Source organism: Hippocampus comes, unplaced genomic scaffold (assembly GCF_001891065.2).
Source record: "Hippocampus comes isolate QL1 unplaced genomic scaffold, H_comes_QL1_v1.1 scaffold612, whole genome shotgun sequence".
NCBI lineage: Eukaryota > Metazoa > Chordata > Actinopteri > Syngnathiformes > Syngnathidae > Hippocampus > Hippocampus comes.
In genome coordinates this window covers 111279-136932 of record NW_017805584.1, presented here as the reverse complement: position 1 = coordinate 136932, position 25654 = coordinate 111279, and the positions used below count along the sequence as shown (strand labels likewise).

Genomic DNA, 25654 nt, shown 5'->3' with positions numbered 1-25654 from the left:
GAAGCGCCTCTCCAACTTCCAGGGAAAAGCCCCCACTGCGTAATACGTGGCGGCGACAAGCTTGCAAATGAGGTCATTAAACCTTCAAATCTGCCCAAAAAGGGACTGAATATCCTCCTTCCATTTCCACCGTCCTATCTTTGTGAAGCGGGGTTTTCTGCAATGACGGCGACAAAACCAAATCCTGGAGCAGACTGACCCCAAGTAAGGCACTCGGGTGTCATTATCTCCCACGAGCAGCTCACAGAAGAGAAACAAATGCAAGAGTTGCCACTAATTACAGCAACTGCCATGCGGAAATGACACGGAATGGTCTGTTGTATTTTTAATCATATGTTTTGATTTGCTCATATGCCACTTTGTCAAAAAATATAGCTTCGGAGGTGAAAACAGTCTGCAAAAAAAAAAGGCCGGCGACCGCCGATTTAGGGGATGTTTTGATGACAATGACCGAGTAAACTTCTTTTCGATACCCTTTTCAGTTTTCAGGTTTTGAAACGTCATTCGCTTGTCAACGCACAGCAACGCCGACGCGGTTTTGTTGTCAAAAGGCCACTCGCTTCCGCGGTGTGCTGGATGGTGACATTTCTCCTGGATGCCAGCGTTGCTACCGCACCCTAAGTGCTTGTCAGAGGCGGAGGCCGCGCCCGCCGCCTTTCATGTCTGCGAGTTGTTGCGTTTCAAGGCAGAGTGAGTCGATTAGCTCGGCAGACGGGCCAAACTCGGTTTCACCTCGCCTGAGGGCCAACACAAAGCCCGAGTGTCTCACCTCCCCGCGACCTGTCAAATCACGTGGCGCAAAAGCAACAAAAACAAAAAAAAAGTCAGACGAACTGATGGATAAGTACGAGAGTCACTTCTGTCACATATCGACGATACCATCTTATCCTCCTTGAGATGCGCACATTGTGGCATTTAGCAAGCAGTTCTCCAAAGAGAGTCATCGCATGCTTGCTTGCTTCAAGCTGTGAAGTGAAATCTATTCCATGTAATGTCAATCCGGACGAGGAGAAAACACGGCCGATCACAGACAGGAAGGAAAGGAAACACACAAAATCATCCTCTACAGCTGGCGACCGCCACGGAGATCAAGTCAAGAAAACCTGTGAAGGCTCCCCAAATGACTACCGTTGTATTCGCCAAATTCACGTCTTTTGACTGATCACGTCAGACCTCAATGATCACCTTTTAATTGTGAGCAGGACCATATGCAAACTACGGAATCGGTTTATTGAAAACCTGCGGCGAGTGACAATAACGTGACCGACTCGGCCGATGAATCGGAAGTGACGAGCCGTCAATCAACCAACCCAGCCATCTTGTTACCTCATCGTCCTGCGTCCTAGACGCATAATTTTCCCGCCAGACGCACAGTTCTAAATAATGTGCGGTTTTGGGGTGCAAGGAAATTTTTCAGTCAAAAAAGCCCAAAAAAAAACCTACCGTAATTTATTATTTTTTTTCCCAGCAACGATCACAGTTTGACAATCGCCGCCATTGTTGTTTTGATCTCGCGTGACAAGATTTCCGTTCCCGCGAGACGAGATTGGCGAGGTCGGCCTTCACCTTGTGGAAAGCAGACGATTGCCAAGTTGTGTAACGTTAAAACAAGTGTTGCGAACAAGTCTTGCGAAGGTTTATTGCGGAGATATGAACTCATAAAGACTGAACCATGGGATGAAATAAGAACCAATTTCTCAGCAAATCTTGTATGCTTGAATTATTTACATTTTTGCAGTTTCAAAGAAATAAACCTATGATCAATGTATATTGTTGTTGTTTGTGTTATTATCATATGCAATTGAAAAAGTAGACCATTTCAGAATTCAAAATTTGGGACTCTCGAAATGCATAACGGGGCTCATACTTTTCTGATCAGCGAGTCGCTGGGACTCGCAGGGCTCAAACTGGAAAATTATCACTGCCTCCCAAACACCAAGTTCCACCTAAGACATGAACTCGCACGCTATAAGCAGGTCGGCGACTGAATTCCAATTTGCGAGACAGCACCTTGATCCACATTAGAATGGACGGTGACGCAACTCCCGAACAATGGAGCTTACACATCCATGTCATTATGAGCTTACGCTGTAGAACAGGCCCTCTCCGCAATCAGTGCACGCACACACCACACAACACCACACAACACAACACACTGGCGCACCTGATCTGATTGCAGCGGGTCAGCAGACCTCGCGTGCAGGCCAACATCAGCTGACCGTAGACAAAAGCAGGGCAAGAAGTCCTCACCACAGGGAGGGAACGACTCAGCGTTCAGACGCCATGACATTGTCAAAATAAATCCTGACATCACACCCGCGTTTTGGGCGATCACTCAAAACACAAGTCCGCAGGTGCTCACAACTTTGTGCTATCATTAATCGAGCATGTGATGGGACAACTAAAACATCCCGGGGATCAGATAGAGAAGCACTGACCGGAATTGTCTTATGGCAGACGTTTCTTCTTTTGTCATTTGTTCCAAGTTAAAATCAACACTCGCTCTCACTCGATTTGCGTGGCGTTTTTCCACGAATGGCTCCGAGTTGCGACACAAATAAGTCCACCTCGCCGCTCCTATTCACTCGCACAACAATAGCGGGTGAGGAAGATCTCATTTCCTGCCGGACAAAAGATCTTTAACTCCAATGCGGCGTTTGCGGAAACACTTTAAGGGGCAGATTAGTGGTACAAAAAAATATCATCCAAAATCAATCTGGTAGCGATTTTATCGGACTGCTCTACTCTTCCTCTCGTACTTTTCCCCAGTGGTAAAGGCATAGCTGCGGGGGTCAACCGAAATTCTCGACCGAATAACGCTCATAACGCAGTGTCCGTGCTCACGAATAAAAGGACGAATGCGTTACGGCCCGCAAACCAATGCTGAAGTTGATCAATTCTGCCTTACAGTGACCGATCCAATCCCTGGAGGCAGTCGCAACAAAACGATACTCAGGGTGCGGCGCGACCTTAACTGCAGACGCGGTTCAGGTTGAGGAGGGCCACCAGAAGCAAGGCGCAAGGTTAAATAACATGCGAGCTGTTCCCAGGAGCGCAGAAGTTGTCACGTTATGTTGTTGATGGCGGGCTACTCAGAACACCCAGAGGACAAATCCATTTATCTTATTAGCAACGATGCCGACCATAAACCTGTCATGTCACGCATATACTCGGGTAAACTTGTAGCGTAATAACATAAGCTGATAATATGAGCTGTGTATTCCAGTGAGAAAGACTGAAGATTAGTGAAGAATGTTCAGATTCCGGCAGAACAGCTGAAGGGAAGCAACTGTGAGAGAGATCCCGTGATTAAAAAAGAAAAAAACAACAAAAACATGCCACTCCAAATACAACGCAACTATGTCTGTCGACTAACGCACTGCAGATTGTCATCTGTGCCGTACCCTAAAATATACTCGACGCATACCAACGATCGGGAACCTCCTCGGCAGAAAGCCCCGACTCGCTTGGGCGCTGATATGTCTGTGACATCAACGCAACCCACTGGCCTCCGTGTGATACAACGTTGCATGCCAGCAGAAGCGCCATGGTCTGGAGTTCTCACTGTGACACTGATTTGATCAGTTCAGGCCAAGATTCAAAGGCTGGACGTGCTTCATTTCAAGCATTAACTATGATGAGAACACATGATGGTTCCAGGGAAGGAGAGCACTGGGAAAAGCGAGCGGACTGCTTTAACCTCAATAATGGGGAAAAAAAAAAAACACACACACACACACGCACACACACAAAGTACAATAAAACAAAAATGTCATCTGAATGTGAATGCGTTTTGTCCCATTTCGGCGCACAAGGCAGCCGTTGAATGAGCCGAACTGAACAAAATGGAAGATGCTTGGGGAAAAGTCGCACAACGGGGGCCTTTGTGCAAAGTGCAAGCTTGCTCGCTGACTGCACATCTTGTGAGATGATGTCAAGGAAGTAGAATGAATGCGTGTCGAACGCACCTGCGAACTGCACAAAACTCTTCAGTACGGGAGCGTGTCGGTCAAAGTGTGCGTAGCAAAAAGGCATTCAGAATCATTTTCATTATTCAGGGAGGGCATCCTGAAAAGGATGGAAAATTCCTGGGACAGGAGGCTCTGCCGGGGGAAGGAAGGGCAAGGCTGTGACACACACACACACACACACACACACACACACACACACACACACACACACACACACACACACACTGACGCCAAGAGCCATCTTGAAAGCGTGTGAACCGGAAATGGACGCCTGTCTTGCCGGAGCAAGCGGATGGATTAACAAAGTTCAGAGAGAGCCAACCTGCAGACGTTCCCAGCCCGCGTTCGCGCCTCTGCTACGGAAAGCCTGCGCCCGGTTTCCGGCATCCTGGAGACATTGCTCACCTCCTTCCACAGCAAAACACGCCTGTCACTATGGCTGGGTGCCTTTGTGTGTTTATGATAATATTATACTCGCAAAAAGACACATGGCCGGAAGATAACCTGGGGTAACCTGTGATTGGAGGGAAGGCTGGGAGCATGCAAAGTCAACACAGGCTGCTCTGACCTGAGCAAAACAGGCCAGTCAGCTGATCTCAAGCACTCCCATGACTCCAATGCAATCGCAACAACAACAAGAACAAATGGAGGAAAGATTCAGGATGGTGTTGGCTATCGGGCATGATTTTAGGGCCATGATAAATAAGTAAGAACGGTCATCGTTTGGAACCTCTGAAGTGTCTTGGGAGCACCTACGTGTTGGTGAGAGGCGTCAATGGGGCTGAGAACTGGCGAGCCGGTCGGACTGCAGAGCTCGGGGAAAGGGTTGGGGATAGCAGGCAGAGAAGCGGGACGCAGATGCTGCTCCTCCCGCAGGCACCTGCAGGGGGAGACACACACACATGCACAAGACAGACAGTCAAGTCCCTGTCTGAGCTCGCCGGTGAAACCGCTGAGCGAGAAAAGGCAAGGTTATCTTGGAATGCTCCCATTCCCTTAATTTATAGCGCTCATTCCGAAACGTACATTTCTACCTACGACTCGCTATAAAGCATTTGTTGAAGCCATACATTCATACGAGGAGGCATTACAGACATAAACCCACATCGTCAGATTGCGGTTTGTAAATTGACTGCATCCCAAATCCAGGAACACCGATTAAAGTCAGTAAAGTATGAAGTATTCAACCCTTTTATGCACCCTGTAACCTGATCACATGATAAGCTGTCCGTTGTAGTGACTGCTGTCCCTGAAAGGGTAAATCATCAACTGTCTGTACCGCTTCAATGGTATAGTTGAAGAAGATGCCAATACTGTACTCAGTTTGGAGTTCATTTGCCTGGCTCGGGTGGCTTTCTTCAGATAGTTTTTCCTCCGGCAATCACGATGCTTGTTGATGTCGAGCGAAGAACGATTGAAGAAGAAGACGGTCGTGTGTCTACCTGACGGCCTGGATGTGCATCGGCTGAGAGTGCCGCAGCCTCTCCCTGGCGGGTACGGAGGGGGGCGCGTGACGTCGGACGGCCGGGCCGTGTCTGACGAAGGGAACGTGCATAAGGTGGTGGTGGTGGTGGGGAGGCGCGTGGCCGTTGTTGAGAATGAGAGCTGTGTCGGCAGGCGTCGAGTAAACGCTCTCCATGGAGGAGTTCATCTCGTTGACGAGCCGCTCCAGATCCACGTCGTCGTCTGTGAGAAAAAGGGCACAAGGAACCATGAGGAGGGACAGCGGAAGTCGCAATGGCCGCAGGCGTCCGCTAGCTGTCGGTCATACATATATTTCAAACCAGAGGGGCGCAACAAATGCGACAATGAAGACACAAATGCAACATCTACAATTCTAGCAGCACATTTGTGAGAAGTGATCAAACGCATTTTCTTGAAGGTATGTTAAGGTCAAGTGGCCAATCTCTTCCAACACAACCTTGTGACCCACAATCGATCAAACCAAACCAGGCTCGGGCACACCGAAGCAACGTAACACACTTGTCAGTCAAAACTTCTTGAATAATGCCGGTTCGAGGTGAGGGCCAGTATAAAAGCCGACATGAAGGCACCAATATGTTCCAATGTCCGAGGCCCTTTTGACCGATGGCTGTCCCAAACCAACACCGCACGGAATTCCTGACATTCCTATTGGCGGAAAAAAAAAAAAAAAAAAAAAATTGCAGCAATCTGGGAGCGCTCACCAGCCTGAGTGGACCGAGTGTTCACAACAAAGTCAAACACCAACACACTTGTGTGCGCGCACACACAGGGCAGCCGAGGACACGGTGTACAATATGCAGCGCTGATGTGCATGTAATTATACAGTAAAATCAAAATTGGACAACATCTGCAGTCCAAGTGAGCCTGAAGAGGTGGAGGGGGGTTGGGGGTGGGGGGGTTGGAGCAAAGAGCCACTTCTGTACTCAAAGCAGCAGGGCGTCAGCTCAGCTCGGATCACAAAGAGCTCTGCATGACAAACACGGAGGCGAAGTCGAGGACACAAGGTCATGTGATGTTCAAGAGTGGGACATGGGCGACGAGGTGAAGGGCTGATGAGGACGGGAAGGGGATGGCTATGATGCAAAGCTCGGGACGCATGGCTGTGCTTTTACGCAAAGCGACTTCACGCTCGCAGCCATGTCATTGACGCAAACAGAAGCTGAGCTGAACCGTGTATAAGATGGTTCAAAGCCAGAGGTGTCCAAACTATGGCCCGGAGGCCATTTGTGGCCCGCCATCTATTTCAGCGGCCCACCGCGTCGACTATTGACATTTGCTACCAATGGGTTTTACATACTGTGGAGCTTTTCTATGTCAAATCAAAAACAGCATTTCTGCTCATAACACTGTGGTGAATAAAGGTTTTTTTCTTTTTTTTTTTTACAAGCAAAAATGGTTTTGACAGAGTGCTACTTTTTGGCTTCTGAATGTAGAGATGGGATTTAGCAGCTGTTCAGTTCAAGGGCAGACATGTTTTGGTGGGTTGCAAGGTCTCCGGACACCCCAAAATCTTACGCCGTTTAAACTTAAGATGTTCAGGAAGCAGGTTTTCAGAAGACATGGTCATATAGAAACAATTCGCGATGGCTCAATGGAATGATTTGGGTGTGCTTTGATAAATGTACATCAAAACATTTAAACGTGGCAGTCGCATTTTTTTCTGTATGTGGCCCTCGGAGGAAAACGTTTAGACAGCGCTGCTCTCAGGCTTTCAATCTCTGAGTGACATTTAAAAGCCCTTCTGTCATTTAAAAAATGGGTGATGACAGCTGTCGCAGTTTTAACATCACTTTCGGATTTGGCGTGATGAGCCACATGCCATTTGGAATTCAATCTGGCCTATCACGTAGCTCGAGGATGATAATGACAGCGTCGCTGGCATTCATCACCCTCCTCCCGTTGCCGGCTTGGCCCAAACTGCACTTTTGGTTTCAGCCAGGGAAGATACATAAAGGCTTTCTCTCCCGTTTTTCGTCGACGGTTCGGAACTGCAGCCTCCGTCTGGCCGGCATCTGGCTCCAAACGCTCCTGTGCGAGCGCGGCCAGGACATTCCAGCGAGATCGCGGGATACAGTGAACGAGTGCTCTCTGTCCCTGGCAGAGGCGGCCTGCAATCATTGATGGGCAACTCGGAGGGCAGACAAGCACCGATATGAGCTTTGACCTCAGCTACCTCGGCTAACTTGTGCCAGATGACATTGAACGGTTCGCGCGTGGCGTCTGAAGTAGTCCGGCCGCTCACCTAAGAATCCAAATGGTGACTTTCCCAAACCCCTCGCTGCCATGGCAAGTATTAAGACCACACCATACAGTGGACAAATGTGAGATGGTAGTCATACAACAAAGACTCCCGTTACTTCCACTAACAACCCAGGGTAAACTTAACTACAAAGATGTGAGATTCTCAGTCGGGATATATCACGTCAACATACAGCACTGGACACAGATTGCTACTTTCCCATTAGCCAGAGCTTTGCCGCCATCTTGTGGCATCTTTGTGCATCATGGAAAGTGCACAAAAAGTGAGTTTTTCATCTCAATCTGTTCATCCTTTCGACTATTAGTACCTTTGTGCCCCTGGCCCCTCTCCCACTTGCTCTCATCTCTCTCTCCCGTCCGATGATCTGACCTACAGGCCGACAAACACTCCTAGTCACGGTCCTCCTCTCTGGGCCATGTTTACAACGCACTTGCACAAGCATGCCGAGCACGCATCGGCGAACTCGAGGGAAGAAGAGGAGGTCGGCCCACGTTAGATTTACAACGTCTCCTCTGCTTCCAGGCATTTCCACGACGGCTGAAGGGATTTCTGAGAACGTGGCGCAGGGAGCAAAGAGTCGAATGTGCTCAAGAGGTCATCAAAAAAAATGGTGAGCAAGGGAGATAGAATTTAATATTTGTCTAAAAGCTCTACATCTGGAGAGCAGAGCTTGCAGTGATGAAGGAAGTCAATGTCCAAGAAGAAGATGAAGATAGACAAAAAAAAAGGGGTGGGGAGGGGGGGGGGGGTTAGTTGGGGAGAACCTTTGTGAGCGAGAAAGGTTGGCAGCAAAAAGATTCCACAACGATACATATGGGGGAATTGTCAGAAAGGGGAACATGTCATCCATCATCTATAGCTTGGAGACAGTGACGGACAATTACTGGCCATACTGGCTGTGGAATTTAATTTCTTAAAGAGACAGGACAGGAGTTACCATGGTGATGTGGCAAGTTTGGATGGGCCGAGCGCTGAAAGCCTGGAACAATCAGCTCCTCGGGCCTGCGAGAGGAACTGCGGTCCATGCCCTCCTGCCAAATAAACAAAACAGGCAGAACAAAAAAGAAAGATGTTTTTGAACTGAGCGTGTCACAAAAGGCCATGCGGTGGTGTTGGATGTCAGATATTTAAGTGAAGCAAAAGGCAGTGGGTTATTTTCACAGCGCTCAGACAATAGGCGGGTTCACGCCTCTGCTCTGCTCTCGAGGAACACTGAGTGACACACAGGCGATACTTTGACCCTGCAGCACTGGGACTTGGTGACCCGCTGACCTTTTCCCTCTCGCTCTGCCTGTCACACACACCAACACATGCACGCACGCACACGCTTGCTTCAAACCGCCACATATGACACTCACTGCGGGCAGATCAATCACTCTCCGAGCACACTTCAACCATCGCTCACAGTCAAGTTCCTCACGCATTGGGTAATTCAACGCAGCCTCCGGCCTTGAAAGCTGCAGAGTGAGGGAGGGAGGGGGAGGGCCCAAGAAAAAAATATATAAATAAAATAAAATACATCTCTACTTTTCGTGGAAAACGCAGAACGCAGGGGAATTGTTCCCAGGAATTGCTAGTGGCCAGATGTCCTGCTGCAGACGCACGCACGTACGCGTGCATGTGGGATGATTCGAAAACATCCATAAATGCCCAAAGTACGATTTACAGCTCCTAGAAGCTGCAGCCAAAAGCTTTCCAAGGAAGGCAACTTGACGAGGCTGCCTGTTGGATGCAGGATGTCGGCGGCCTTTAGCACACTCTCTCTATCGGAGCCAGATCAGGACCTCCGAATTTGAAATGAACTGAATATATAACCGTGCGAGTGTGCACGTACATCACGGAAGCCATTTTGACGAGGCGGACCCGCGTATGAACGTTCGCCGACATCAAATCTACTGGTTCACGTCACGAATGTGGCCAAGGATTTGGAGACATAAAAAGTTGTGTTGCCTTCTCATGCAGAATCTGCACATGGGACAACTTAGAACATAAACTGCAAACAATTAAGATCAATGACCAAAAATGGGTTTCTTTTCTCAACTCATCTGTATTTCTCGAGCACTTTAAAACAACCACCGCTGTATACAAAGTGCTGTCGATGGATCAAATATCATACATACAACAATAAAACAATGAATTAATAACGAAGCCAGTAGAAAGCACAAAAACAGTCAAACTAAACTCAAGTCTGAGTCATGCTGAGTGAAAAGCCAAAGAATAGAAATGAGTTCTGAGACGAGTTTCAAAGAATAGGGGCCGCGAGGGGGCTTGCCGAATGTTCAGTGGGAGGTCATTCCAGAGAGAGGGACCAGCAACGGAAAAGGCTCGATCCCCTCTGAGTCTCCGTTTAGTTCTTAGTACTTCTAATAATGTCTAGTTCGCAGACCTGAGGCGCCGGGCAGGCGTGTAGGGGCGGATGAGCTCAGAGAGGTAAGGTGGCGGGCGCTAGGTCATAGAAAGATTTTAACCAAATAATAGCAACTTGAAAAGAACTCTAAAGTATATAGGGAGCCAGTGAAGGGATGCCAGAGTAGGAGTTGTGTGCTCCCTCTTACGAGTACCAGTCAAGAGGCGAGCAGCAGCATTCTGGACCAGCTGGAGACGCTAAATGGAGGATTGGCTGACGCCAAAGTAAAGTGCATTGCAGTAATTGAGCCGGGATGTGACGAAGGCATGAACTACTGTCTCAAGGTGCTCATGAGAAAGGAGAGGTTTTACTTTCGCCAGCTGTCTAAGATGAAAGCAGGTGGATTTAACAACGGCACCAATTTGCCGGTCAAGTTGAAAATCGTTGTCCAGTTTAAGACCCAAGTTTGAGACTGTTGACTTTAGATAAGAAGACAGGGGGCCCCAAGTCTACAGGATGGGGTGCACAAGGGCCACTGGGACCAAACAGTATCACCTCTGTCTTCTTTTCATTGAAATTCAAGAAATTTTGTGCCATCCAGGTTTTGATTTCTTCCAGGCTGGATAAAAGTGGCCTTCATGAGAAAGCGTCTTTTTTTGCTCAGTGGGACATAGATCTGACAGTCATCTGCATAGCAGTGGGAGGAAATACCATGTTTCCTTAAGATGGAACCCAATGGGAGCAGGTACAGTGAGAACGGCAGAGGCCCCAGAATTGAGCCCTGTGGAACACCACATGACAGAGGAGCAGTGCGTGACTTAGAGCAGCCAAGGCTGACACAAAAGGTTCTGTCAGCTAAATAGGACCTAAACCACTCAAGAGCGCTACCGCCAATGCCCACCAAGTGCTGCAAACGAGTCAGCAGAGTACTGTGATCCACTGTATCAAATGCTGCAGTTAAATCCAATAAAACCAGACACACGTAGTCTCCAGCGTCATTTGCCAGGAGGATGTCATTAGAAACGCGTAACAGGGCTGACTCTATGCTATGCATCGTCTTGAAACCTGACTGGAAGACCTCCAAGATGTTACGTTCATCCAAGAAAGATTTCAACTGCATGTGCACCACTTTTTCCAGCATTTTTGGAATGAAAGTCAGTTTGGAAATGGGCCTAAAATTTCACTCACAACATTAGTTTAGTGATACCAACCAGGATGGAAGTCACACCGTAAAAGGAGTGCCATATAAGGAGTTTCAAGTGAGGAGACTCATCTCAAAAGCAGGATTAATCATCGGCAATGTTCCCTCTGACTTTTGATGCGTCTGAGCATTGACGCAAACTTCACTGAGCATTCCTTGGACCGGCGGTGAGCAACATCAGCCATGCACGCGTCAACCAAACCAAATAAATAAATACAGAAGAGGGAGTGTCGCTGATGCACTTTCAGTCGTTCACTTAAATGGGACAAACGGTCAAATCTGGACGCAAAATGGAACCACTCGCATGGAGCATGCCAAAGATGCTCACACTGAACAAAGCACGAGGTAACTGGCCAACCGGATGGTTGGTGGTGTTATAGATCCTGACGTCACTCACTCGGCCACGCCCTGTGAAGTCATGCGTCAACGCGTAAATGCAGTAGTAGAGTGCGCGGGGTTTTCGGCTTCAACACAAATGATGAAAATTGCGATCCAGTCTCTGATGATGTTTTCACATGCATACCATGGCATTTTTCTGAATTAAAAGAAAACTGTTGGATGAATGGCATTTCCATTCATTCCAATGGGGAGAATTTCATGTTCCGGTCAACTAAGTTGTTAGCTCAGTCACGAAACAAATCAAACTTGTAAGCGAAAGTACAATTGTCACACGGCAATCCGTCTGTGTTAAAAGGACAAAAACTCCACCCACTCCAACGCACATCGAACAAGTTCGACTTTCTCTCGCAAAGCAACTGCTGTACTTACTTGGGAGCATAACCACAAGACCGAGAGCAACGCGTTGCCCGGGCGACCAATGCACACAGCCGCTAACCCCTGACCTCCGAGGGGGGAAAGAAAGAGGGAATTGTAGTCCGAGCTCCGAGACAGATCACACGTGTTGGCCGTCGGCTGGCACTGGAAGAGACTTTGGAGCGAGGCGATGTGCTGTGCTGCCGGGTACGTCCGTTTGTTGGTCGTTTCCGCCTTTTGGACCCCCGCTCGGGCCATAACTCAGCCCAGCTTCCGGCGCGAGGGCTGCGGTTTCGCGTGCACGCTTACGGGCGCGTTTGCACACGAAGACAACAGTTGATTGACGCTTACACTGCCTCGATCCAAACTTCTTACGATGACAGACAAGACATTTATTTATCCTTGGGGAAGACACACCTGGAATGCGGCCCAGGCTACCAAAACATGCCTGCAGTAATGTTCTTGATCGTATTATGTAAGTATGTTTTCAAAATACAGGCTTATCAAGACACACTAACTCTGCGGTCGCAAGCTCCACAGAGATTCCGCGGGGTGGAATGAATGTGTGCCATGCTGTGTCATGTCTGTCTTTACATAAAACACACACACACGCGCACACACACACACACACAGCAAATGCTATGACCCACTTCTCTCCCTCGCACTACCAAAGCCCCCCCCCCCACTAGATGCAGGCTGGAGGAATGTTGCTCTCGACGGGGATTCAATTGACTATTCACTGCAGTCTTACTGGTGCAGAACTGGAACTTTCCTGGAAGCTAACGCGAACCAATCTAATTTAATGACCCCTCAAACAGGCTCAGCTGTTAGCAGTCACCTTCCATTTATGAAAAAGGGGAGAGAAAAAAAATATAGCGAGAACCTCAGCCAACTCTTTCAAAACCGACAATCGCGAACGTTCGGGCCCGTCGCATCACAAAGCTGCAAGCTTGTTATTGTTGTTGTGCCCTCTATTTATAGACTCTCGCCGTGCTCCTTAGAGAAATTCTTTGCATTACTGGTGGTTGAAGCGGAGAAAATCCTGCAGTCCAAAAAAAAAACCAAAAGGCTCATTCTGCAGGAATTGGACATTAGAAATGGGTCTGATGTGTTGGGAGTTACTCATTGCTAAGGGAAAAGGACTCTTCCAACCTCTGTGAGCTCATATGCAGATCGGCGCTCATGCATCGAGCTAACCCAGAAATTCTACACATCATCAAGTATTTATCCTAGTGGCAGTGTATGAAATGAACGTGACATCTTTTTTTCCCAATCCATCAACACACCTTGGCATCGCACCACAAGCCAATCCCGTTATGCCACGTCACCTCATGAGTTTGCATTCAGCGACACCCCCCAGCACTGCTCTCTTGTCCGACGCGGCAATTTACCGCAAGCCAACGTCAAAGTGGCTACTGATCCAACCATAAGATTTAATATCCTCATTATTTCCTATTTAACTCTCGATACACTCACCTGGTAGTTTGAGTGACATAGGAAGTAGTCAGGACCTCCCGCTAAGGCCATTTTGTTGGTTCAGCACCCCCTTAAGAAGGGAATGACACCCACTGGTCTCAGCACCCTGCACAGAAACCAGGACATGTACTGAATTGAAATCAAACACACAGAAAGCAGGAAAAAAAAAAAAAAAAAAGGGAATGTTCCATTGAGAGACGATGGCAGCTTCAAATAGCATCGTCTGTCCCAAGTGAGAGATTTGTGCTTAACACTGAGCAGAGTGCCGTGTGTTTGGCATACGCTTCAAGAAAGGCGACGGGAACCAAACCCAACACCCCGCTCGCTCCCAACGAGAAAACAAAGTCCACAAGTGCGAGTGAAGGCGCATGCATGGATGAACATGTGCACACCAAATCCAAAGTAAACACGGCCATTGTGCGCGACGCACACACAAGTCAGTTCCTAAACAATGCCTGGGGGCTTACGACTAAATAAGAAGCCCCCCACCCCACACAGACCATCACCCCTCGACCCACCCTCCTCCATAGCAACACATGACCACTCACCACCTGCAGACCGCATGTAAAGGCAAAGGGGGAAGGGGGGTGGTGGTGCGGGAGGGGACTTGAAATCAAGAGTGGGCTATTTTAACTGCACTGTGTCGCATTATCTGTTGCGAGTAAGCGGGGCGGGGGCAAGTTGTGAGTACAAGAGAGAGGTTGTGGTTGGAAAGCTGATCGACACACGAGCGCACACGTGCACACGCTAGCCATCTTAAGCGGTGCTAGATTTTATTTTTGTGTTGTTTTTGTTGCAATGGCGGTTGTTGATTTTCTGATCCTAAAATCGAGCAGAAAATAGAGGCGGGGGGAGAAAAAAAAAAACAAAACACATGGCCAAAGTCATAAAAATAAGACAGATGCAAAAATATGCCAGAAAAGCAGTGGAACGGAATCTTGTTTGGTTTGGGGAATTACTGTGTTCCAAAAAGTCTGACTAGAACTACATGGTTCGAAAACCAAGGCAATATTGCCCATAGGAAATAATGAAAATACAGTAGATCTATATTCCACGCACAGAAATATTAGCAAAACAATGACATTTTAGACGGAATAACAATAGTTTGACACATGGAAAAAAAAATGTGAAATAAATATAACTTATCAAATTGATGAATGAATATTAAACATCACATTTACCTTACATTGAACATAATATTGACATTTAAGTCCAAGTGGCGTGAAAATACAAAAAAAAATTGAATACATTTGAACAAAAGTTTCACAAATCCAAAGCACTAGAATGCACTTATTGGAATAAAGTCAATAATTAAAATGGTAATTTTCCAAGAAAAACTTCATTTGGCGACAATAACTTTCAATATCAGAAACATAAAGTGGTATTTTCACAAGAATTCCTTTAAATAGGACAAGGGAGAGAGGGCGTCTGTAAGGAAAAGCTTGAAATGTATGGACCCAACAACATCCCGTCGTATGTGGGGTTTCTTTTTCTTTTTTTTTCATCATCAAACAGAATATCCTCCGAATATTTCATAATATTACACAATGAATACAGCTTTCTCCCAAGAGACGTGGTTCGCCGACCTTAGACCGCTGCAAGTGAATTTTTTTGACATTCATTCGTTAAAAATGGTGTCTCCGATCTGGTGAAAGAACACATTTTTCACTTTTCTCTGTGGGTCCTATGAGGCCTTCGTTGCGACGTCTCTTTCGTGGCAGTTGGGGGGGGGAACTGTTCCCGCCCACACGTCCGATCTGGCGTCCCAATTGAACGGAAAGCTGGCACATTTCGAGGGCATCCACTTCACGAGCAAGATTTTCTCCGAACTCAAGAAAGCCCAGGTTGTCAAACGGACGCGACAAATCTTTGGGCGGAAGCAGACATCCGCAGATTCAGCGTATGCGAGTCTGCACACAGACACACACTCGCGCTGAACTCTCACTCGCTCCTCTCACTCGCTTGGCACTGCTCCTTGCTCTCTCCCAGTGGGTCTCCATTGTACATAGCATTATGTAACAGATATCAGATGGTTCAAACTATATCTCCTCCTCCTTCTCAGCCTCTCGGAGCACCCCGCCAATTACTGTTTCCACTGGGGCTCTGCTGCTGCTATCTTTAGGCCTCTCCCCGCTCAGTGGGAATGTGTACATGCCATTTGCAGATAGCCAGCTGATAATTGCAGACTTAATTTTGCTCTCTCGCCCTTACGGTCGAACAATTTGGAAACTGGTCACATTTTTCAAGAAAGACAAACATAAAATATGCAAGTGGGCGTCTCACGAAACCTCACGAGGCTTCAGCTAAGTGAGCGGATTAACTAACTAGCGGAAAAGATGACCGTTGACCAGGATGCGGTGCACCACACAGAGACCAAAGTGGTAATTTTGTCTCTGTCCTGGCTGACAATCTGGCTTAAGTCAATCGCGATAGAAAAAGACAACGTACGGCGAAAAATCCGTTGCATTTAGCAGTAATGTGAAGGGACTCTCCTCCGAACACATTTGGTCCTCATCACATCACGTTGGGTGGACTCCTCGCATCTCCACAACCTCAAAACCATCTTGCCCGTGTTACCAAACTTCACATCATTAAAGTGGGCATTTTATCGTGTATCACTATCACGTACTGCTACACACCTACATCAACTTTTACATCGCTTAAATACTTGACTGACATGACGAACATCCAAACACTTTTCCATCAGTTGCTCGTTGGAAAATAATTTCCAAAATTGAGCACGCCAGAACTCAACAAAGCATCTCTAAAGGGATTATGTTCAACCTTTAAGGCTCCACTGTATATCTCACATGTTGCGGCAAAGGCTGATGAGTCTGTTGACACCAATCAAGCGGCTGGCCAAAAGGGCAAGCCGCACTGCTAATAGGCTTTGAAAGTGAAGCCAAAGATCAGAGTGCTTGACATTTGCTGACATTTGTGGTTCCTTGTGCAAAGAATAGGACTAATTTAGCTTTACTGGGCCGAACGGGGGGAGATCCCGAGAATTAAATGAGAGGCGAGGGCACTTAATAATGCCGCACGTATGGCTCACGGATGAACCATGCCGAGCGAGGTTGTTATTGTTTCACCTGTTGATTCATTTCTGAGCAGGATGACGCAAAAACAAATGGTAAACAATAGGGGTGCAGTTGAGTTCGATTTAACTTTTAAGTACAATAAATACATTTGCACCGTTGTGCCTCATTTTGATCACCATAGGCCTGATACCCTACTAAGATGATCATGTTTTTCATGATGGCAATACTTGCAGAAGGATTTTTGAGCTGGTACATTGGGTAAAAAAAAAAATGTTTGTTACATTTTATCCCCAATTTGAGTCATATCTTCGTATTTTGTGCCACTTAATACAGAGAAAGACCCACCTGTAAACTACGAATCACTGCAACATTGCCATTGGTCTCCTAGTTGCAACTGCACAAGTTACGACATCCGTCTGCACCTGCACAGCTCACTAGTTAAAGTGGACAACCTTTAAGAGCCTTGTGTTAAGCCTTAATGTCACCTGATCTTAAACATACCATAATGCAACAGGAAGGCGGTTATGTGAGTATTGTGCAGAGATTAGCCGATGTTGCATTCTTGCAAAAAGACACTGTTGTGTTCAGAGCATCCCTCAAGTCTTTTGACGTGAGTTATTGAATTGAGTTCCGAGTGAGCTTAAAAAAAAGTCACGGTTAAAAATGTTTTGCTTTATTTTTTTTTAAACTGCAAATGACGTATGGTTGTGAATTTATCTAAGACAGTGATCAATAGTGACAGGCAGAACAATTAGATCCTGCCACTAGAATGGCAAAAAGGTACATTTAACTTTTGTCGTCACCTGTTGCCATTCATTCAAGAGAAAAAAAATTGCTTTGTGTTCAAATAAACAAGCCCAGTTTCAAGTTAATTTGTGAGTAAACGAGACAATTTAAAAATATTTCGAGAAATACATTTGGTGGTGTGCTTTTCAAATTTTCTTTTGTAAAATACGTGCCTCGTCTTACGAGCCCATAAGGAGACTATGCCTTTACTTTGGCCCTGCAGCTATTTTTGACAGCAGTTTAATGACAAGAGACCATTATTGCGTTGCTGCTGAAGTGTGCTGCATATATGAACCAATGTCACCATTAAAAAAAATGTCGAGACACGTCATTTTGAGCACTTCTTTGCTGGCGTTTGTCAAGTTCGTAACCTATGTGGCATTGCATTCTCCCTCAAAACAAGCTAGCTTGCGTTCATCTCGGTCGCGCTAAACAATGTAAACAACACGTTTCTCCCCATTATGCAATTCTCGGTGTCATTTCAAACGCAACCACGTCGCTCGTGTCACACGCTTTTTTTTTTCCTCCCCTTCAGCCGTTTGCTTTTAAAACGCCCCGTTCATAGTTCAGTTGTGCAGCCCTAGCAAAGTTGCTATACGGTAAATAAGTTCTTACGGTGTGGGAAAAGCGTCGTGAAGCGTTGCGGCGGCGTCCGAGAAGAACGTCGAAGGAGCCGGCGAGCCTCGAATGTCCTCCTATGGATCTCCACACGCTTTGCTCCGCGCTCCTTTCTCCTCCTCCTCCTCCTCCTCCTCAAACTCTTCACCTTGTCCGCCCCCCCAGCCTCCGCCCAGAGGCGCTCTCCCTCTCGGACGCACGAACGTGCGCGCTCACGCATTGAGATATCCGCGCACGCGCACTTACCTCTCCGCCAGCTGATACGCGTGCACGTCATTTCCCCTCCCTCCTCCGCCGGGTGCTTTTTCTCAAACGAACGAAAACGTGCGGTTGGAATGCTGAGAGTCAAGCGTTCTTCCATCGTGCTAGTAACACGCAGTTGTCAACGAGTGCGGTTTTGCCTCATTAGTATCATGTGGTTGTCCTATTATTATGCCAAAGTTGTACTATTACTTGTAGAAATGTCATCGGCCTACAGTAGTGGCGAAAAACATGACACTTTTACTGTACTGTATGTAGTTAGACAATCGTTTCCTTTAAGTGTGATGGCCTACAATTGAAAACAAATAACCTATTAACGTATTAAGACGAATATGGAATGGCTAACATTTTGAATAAATGCTTACCATGGCATTCAGGAATCAACCCATCCAAAAAGTAAATTGTTACTGCATTGAAATGGCTATATAGATATAGATAAGATAAGATATCCTTTATTTGTCCCACATTGGGGAAATTTACAGTCTACAGCAGCAAGAATTTGTAGAAAAAAATTGGGTGTATATATTTATATATATATATTTTTTTTTTCAGGTGATAGATTTTCATTACAGAATCATTCACACAAGTGATCAATTTTCATCAGTTTTATAAGGTTCACAAACTTTCCACACACACAGAGCATCGGACAGAACGAAAAACAGGAGAGAAAACAAATCTGTTTTGTTGCAAAATGGCCAGTTTTTCAAGATGATTAAAAAAAAAATCTGTTTCAAACGTCAATATAGAACTGCAATTGGAAACTAATTCCTAGCCGGTTGATGTACTTCCAAGTACAACGCGATTGCTCAATAATCTGCGCAGCAGTGTTTTTTGGCCTAACATTCTGTACATGCTGTAAGCGAGTCGGTCCCATGTTGAGCCCTCACTCAGTGACATAATATTGCATTCCGCATCTCATTTTCAAGTGGATGACAGATGTCACGATGTTAGTTTACGCTGTTTTTAGTGCATGAATCACCACCACAAGCCGGAGAAAAAGCATTAACAGGTCACTCAACGTTCCCAGCTCGAACCCATAATACGGATGTCATTGATGTAGTGCCATATCATCCGACAGGCCTCCAATTTGTTTTGACGTAACAGTGATAGATAATGCCTGAAGTCTCCTCCCCTTTCAGACATCCATCAACCAGTGGTCACATTCGAACTCCACGCTGGGCCAATCCCAAGTCTTGTGCACCCTCCGCCCTAGACGAGCTGTGTGGGAACACGTGCTCGGCTGGCTCGCAGATAATGTTGCACTGGGTTGCGAAGCGAATGACTTTCCAATGTCTAGAATGGAGTATGTGAGGTTTGAACGCGAGCGCTTCGAACAATGATATCATAAAGTGAGTGGGGGGAAAAAAAAACCCAAACACAAGACCACTTTAAAGCACAGCGCCTTCCTGGAAAGTCTGTGCACTTTGAAGTAATATTCCCCCGCACCCCTCACACTCGGTTGGATGACTGTAGTGTCCCACTGCTGTGTTTGTTTGTATTCATAGGTCGTGTGTCATGGAGTTACGCAATGACAGAAACAGCTTGATCATTCCCACCAAAATGGGTCAGTCCACAAACACATGGTCCGGCGATCTGTTTTCAAAACACAGAAGAAGCGTGACTGCTTTCAAAAAAATAATAAAATAAAAATCCACAGGACCCTTGTTGGGAAATAGATAAGCGGGCCAGATGGGTTTGCGGGCTTTGTCAAGGCCGTGGGAGGTCCATGTACTGTATAGGGGCGAAAAAAATCGTGTGACGTGACTACGAAGGTCTGAACACATGTTCTGGAGGTACGATAGAAATAGTTGCCAATGACACTCACCGCATTGTGACCGGTTCCAGTCAAGCCAGTTGGAACGAGGTCAGCGTGAGTTTGCGTATGTGTGTTTGGCTTCACTTCCACGGATGTTACATATTGTAGTTGTGGGGAGCTGTTGGGTAAGGCTCCCTAGAAATGACATGAGGGGAGGAAAGGGGGGATTTTTTTTTTTTGTGGCCACACAGACAATTGTCGCTACAACATGCGGAAAAAACGCGAATCTGTGGCCACAAAATATTCATCTGTGCCCAGTGTGAGCACAAAATAGAAAACACCAGTATTGAAAATATTCCTGGACAGCTGGGTCGGCAAATGGAGCGCACGTTTCCGAGTTTTTGAAAAGATGCAAAGGTGGAAGTAGCATTTTGCCATTTTTAGCCAAGATGCGCTGGATTTGCTGACCCAGGTGTCGAAATTGTCCACGGAAATGACATCAAAGTCCCAGCTTCATATATCGTGCCGACATCATATTGAGTTCGGGTCAACAAATTCATATTTTGTGTGCAAGTTTGACCTAATTTGTGGTGACAATTTTTGTGCACCCGTAACATCCGGGCTATGGCCAAATGTCCCCAGCGTGAAGAGCTAGCTATACAGTACATGCCTGGTCGAGGCGAAGTGAGGGGAAGTGATCTAGAAAATGGATGGATGATGAATATGGATCCACCAGAGTGGCTCTATTTCACCACTTTGCAATATGGCTCATGTTTCAAAGCAGACATACGGGAGCTTAACGTCTTTGGAGATCTCCTTTACAAATGGATCCGTGCATCGCTTGTCCTCATTCGGGTCCGCGGTGAGGTGGAGCGCATCCCGACTACCTTTGGGTGACAAGCAGGGACAAATGACAATTCACAATTACACCCACACCGATGCACAACTGAGAGTCTCGAATTCACCTGCGTGTTTTGGAAGGCGGGCGGAAACCAAACGCGCAGGCAAGCGGAGGACATGCAAATTGTACCGAGGTCCGATCCAAAATCTGAACCCACAACCTCTTCACTGGAAAGCAGACTTGCTCATCCCTAGCAAGCCGTTCCGTCTATTTTTGAATTGAATTGAATTCAGATGCTATTGGATTCCATTTTTTTTTTCAACACAGGAAAAGGCAGTGAAGGGCAGGGAAACACTGAGCAACTGTGCCAAACTAAAATGACATCAGGCTCATAAAGTTCCCAAGTCACGGACCATATTCTATGATGACGTTGAATGTTTTTGAGGGATTAAGACAAGAAAATTATTTCTGTGACTTTTTTTTTCATGTCATAGCATTGCTATGTTATTCAGAATCTAGCGTAAAGACTTCTTAAATTTTTTTTTTTTTTTTAATGACCTTCTCGCCCTCCTCAGGCTAACCATAACTACTCCCCTGAAGCGGCAGTTGAAGTCACGTCTTTTTGATTTGGGCAAGTCAAATGAGGTCTTTATAAACAAGTGCGAGGCCGTTTCCTTCCCAGATCAAACATAGAAAATATGAAGATGTCGTATATTTCACCGCAGGCTCAGCTGTTGCCAGGTGGATATTTGGCTTGGCCGGGCGCAAAGGATGGAACGCCGCCCTTCCATCTGGCACGGATGCCCCGGTTGAGTTTTGAGGAAAGCATGAGCAATGTTCCACCAGCACCTGCAAGTCTTTTCTTTTATGAGCATACAGGAAGTATGGGGTGGGGGGTTGGGGGGGTGTATGAGCAATAATCATTTGAGGAATTTAATTTCACCTCAGTTTAACCACTCGCTGTGCACATAAATAAATCCTCATGATCTGGCATCCAGCCGCCTTTGCCAACTCAGGAGAAATAAGGCAAAGGGTGGATTACTGATTTCAGCATTCTTCTTATCAGCGTGTATTCATCACTCAACCTCACATGGAGGGGAGGGTGGGGGGGGGGGGCGTCTATTGCGGCGAGGCCTTTATTTGTACATTTTTGGAATAATATCAAACAATGGCACCAGTATATTGCAGTTGGCCGACCCAAACTGAAGTATTTCTCTTCCCTTCTGAACAAAGTCTGCAAAGGCCTGAATCTAAAACGTGGATCCTGAGAGAGGGCCCCGCGGGGCGGGCCGCATTAAGAGCGGTCTCGTCCGGGCCGACAATCTGAGATGTTCGATCTGTTTCAAGATTCACGATGGCAAATCCTTGCGTGCCTTCAACACCGAGGTAGCCAATTAGAAAGTAGCCTGAAGCTCACGTGCCGATTTCTTCTTCTTGATGTGGGGTCTCTCGCAGTTTAATAATCGGTTAAGAGGTTGAAAATGTGCATGCCTCGCTTAGATAGCGGCACTTGTTTCACCTCCTTGTTCTCTTGAAGCCTCTCCTTTTGTCTTAAAAAAAAAAACAAAAAAAACATGGTGTGCACAGCTGCCGACTCAAGGTTTTGCGCAGGAGGAAGGCGGACAGTTCCCTCCCATCATGCCCATGGACCTCTTTGGATATCAGCTATCTCCTGCCAAAAGACGAGCCTATTTATAGCAACTCTCCGAGGATCCAAACCACATTTGTTTAGGTCAAGGCTGAGCTCACCGTCCATTAAAACAATCTGGGGAATCTCGAATGACTCTTGCTTCATGAGGAGGAGGAATTTGAGATAAAGCAAACAGATCTCTGGTGACCCCCCCCCCCTCCCAGAACCCCCCAACCCCTCCTGATAGAAACAAAATAACGAGCCCAGCTGACGGAGGAGGATATTCATTTCAAGTTGATAAGTGGACCAGAGTAGTGTGCAAGCAGCAACTTGGAGCCACGCTGCTGAACGGCGGCCAAGCGGGAGCGAGGGTGATTCATGGAAATGTCAACTTTAAGTCTGAGATGCCAAAAGCCCTTTCGGCCATTTCTTGTCCAACTTAATAGACTTTGATCACACTGTTCCTCCCGCAGCAAACAGCAAACACCTCGCGAGCGTGAAGCGGGCAGCGTTCGCAGCAAACGTACAGCTTTGCACGGACGCGGTGGAGCTTTCCCTCAAAAGTGGCACGCAAAGGTCAAACGGGCTTTGACCTGGGCAGCGTGGAGTGTGTCAGACTTTGGCCCGGCGGACTGTGGCTGCTTGATTGGTCCCAAACCCTGCTGACAAGGTCCAGAACATTCCATTTCCAAAGTCATGACTCGGTTTCTGAGAACAGCGAGAACAAAATCCAACAGGAAGTGGGAGGGGGGGAGGGGGGCGTCTCTGTGTGTGTGTGTGTGTGTGTGTGTGTGTGTGTGTGTGTGTGTGTGTGTGTGTGTGTGTGTGTGTGTGTTTTGAAGGCCGTGCCTTAAACTTTTGTATCCCATGGACTGGCGTTGACCCAAAACTTGATGTATTGGCTCATTATTTGAAGATAGACAAATTCAGACAAAGACTAACATTGTCGAAGCAGTCCAAGTCTCATTGTGAAAGATTTTGTCCAGAATTTTCAGTAATCGTCAAGGAACTTCCAAAGCCCCAAATAGTCGACTTTGGAAGTTCAGCCCAAAACGAAAATGCGCAACATGCCATTAAAGTCAGCTCAGAGTTCAAATGAGACTTGGGCTGAGTGGGCATCGAAAGAAAGATGAACACGTTCATGTTTTTATGACGCAGTGAAGAAAAGCGTCATGAATGATAACCAGAGAGGCACCATTTTACAATCTCTCCGTATCTTGAACCAGGACTGCTAAAGGGCAACGTTGGATTCTGTTGATTCTGTCAATGGGCAAGATCATGATGAAAAGAAATATGAAAACATTAAAAAAAAAAAAAAAAAAAAAAAAAAAGGAAAATACTGTCGCGTAGTTTATCAAAGTTTTTATAAAATAAAAATATCAAGCAGATCCTATCAGGGACAGTGGTTACTACAGTTAATCATGTTATCAGGTTACAGGTTATCATTATTGGTTCATGAGAGAGTTAAGGTGTAGACCGATCGTCTAATTGTCAAATTATTTCATCAACTATTTAATATAACCCGTTATAAATAGCTTTTAACAAAGCCATTTTCGGGCGGGTGGCGGCAGAGCGAAATTCCCGCCACCAAAACTGCAGGGCTTTTGAGGACATGGCCACAAAGCTCAAGATGTTCTTATGTAACCTCGTCTTACGTACGCTTGCCAATCGAGACACCCTTTAAATGTCATTCCAGCAACACCTATAAAACGCCACACCCAGCGGCTTGGAGTACCTTATGTGATTCGCTTGATTTGAGTTTGAATTCAGAGCGCTGTGGACAGTGGTTCGCTTCGCCTCATCCTTGTCTGACACCTTTGGCTAAATTGTGTTCTGAGGCTGACGTTTCCATGAGGCCGAAGCGAGCAAATCGGCCGCCTGAGGCGAAACAAGGCAGCAGGTTAACGCGCACGCAGCGGTCGTCGGTGGGCGGGTTTGTGTGAAGTCACGTGATCAACGTGCGGCAAACACGCGGCTAGCCGCAGTTCTCACTGCGGACCTCAAACTGTGGAGGGACAGATTTTGAAACGCCGCGTCGCACTTTTTTTTCGCACTGAGGTCTGCAACAACACTGAGGAGAAACTGGGGGGCGCCTCCCCCCCCCCCCCCCAGTTTCCACTCCGCTGGGAAGACTCTTTACAAGATCTTGAGGCATGCCTGTGGGAATTTTTGTCCAGTCATACAAGTTATTTGAGATGAGCAGTCGTGATGTTGGGCAAAGAAGGCCCCATCTCTGCCGTGGCTCATTTTAAAAGTGTTTGATGGAGCTCTCAAGATTTTCCACACTCAACTATTCCCACAAAAGTTGCAAATGTCTCAGTAAGATGAGGAATTATTGGGCTCCGGGGGTCAAGCGGTGGTTGACAAGGTTCATACTTTTGTCCGTAAAATGTACATTTTTATGACGATCCCGCAGTCCCAGTAAACAGTATTTCACAGAGGTTTAGAGCTCTTGGATGCGGATTTTATTTGACCCATTGCTCCAGCATAAACCACTCCCGAAATGGACTTTGTCACTTGGCTTCCTGGCAAGATCCTTTCGGACAAAATGTTCACAGTCACCACACACTCTTTATAACATGTAGCACATAAAGCAAACTCAGCACTAAATGTGACCTGTAAGTTGCATCAGCATCCGTATGCACTGCAGACTTCAAGTATACAAGAATGGAATGAGAACCTCAAATGCCTCTAAAATGCCCCCTCCCACGCACACACAGAGCTCCAATTCTCCAAACGCGTCATCCGGTTTTCAAAATTCTTGCTGCGTTGTACTTGGGATGAAACCTGACTTTGCATATTGACAGATTTTCAATTTGCCCCGTTGCTGTTAAAATGGGTTATAACACGCAACGTCAATGCTCTTCATTCGCCAGCTCAATTTGTATCGTTAACGTTAAGATGTGCTTGTTTTCAATACAAAGTGTAAAAGTCACTTTGTTTGATGTTGAGTTTGACAGTGCACTTCAACTGGGAGTGGCATCGAGCCTCTTTTCGAAGAATTGCTCATTTTATGCCAAACTGTTGCTTGTTTCGAGGGGAATTGAGTCCAACGCCATCCAGAACTCTTAGCGCAAATTTTTGCTTGCAAGTCTAGGCAAGAAAAAAATAATTGTCTGAGAGATGGCTCAAATTTTGAAACATTTGCAAGTCAACGTACGACTGAGCCTGTCTGATGGTGTCGCTCAAAAGTGCGCATATTAATGCTGTGGATGAGGACTTTCGGAGGTA

At 46.6% G+C, this 25654-nt stretch overlaps 1 protein-coding gene across 2 annotated transcripts in view; it reads right to left on the bottom strand.

Annotated features, from left to right (window-relative positions):
• LOC109521964 (growth factor receptor-bound protein 10-like) overlaps positions 1-18065 on the bottom strand; it is a 36656-nt gene extending 18591 nt beyond the window's left edge. Inside the window, exons 1-5 of one of the 2 annotated variants that reach the window (XM_019880118.1) lie at positions 17933-18065; positions 13494-13599; positions 8654-8747; positions 5414-5657; positions 4728-4851 (exon numbers count right to left, since the gene is read on the bottom strand). In XM_019880118.1, the coding sequence (XP_019735677.1) occupies positions 4728-4851; positions 5414-5657; positions 8654-8747; positions 13494-13544 (513 nt within the window). In that variant the 5' untranslated portion in view covers positions 13545-13599; positions 17933-18065. The remainder of the gene's footprint in view (positions 1-4727; positions 4852-5413; positions 5658-8653; positions 8748-13493; positions 13600-17932) is intronic. The other variant, XM_019880119.1, reaches the window with a different exon arrangement.
• Between the last annotated feature and the right edge of the window lie 7589 nt (positions 18066-25654).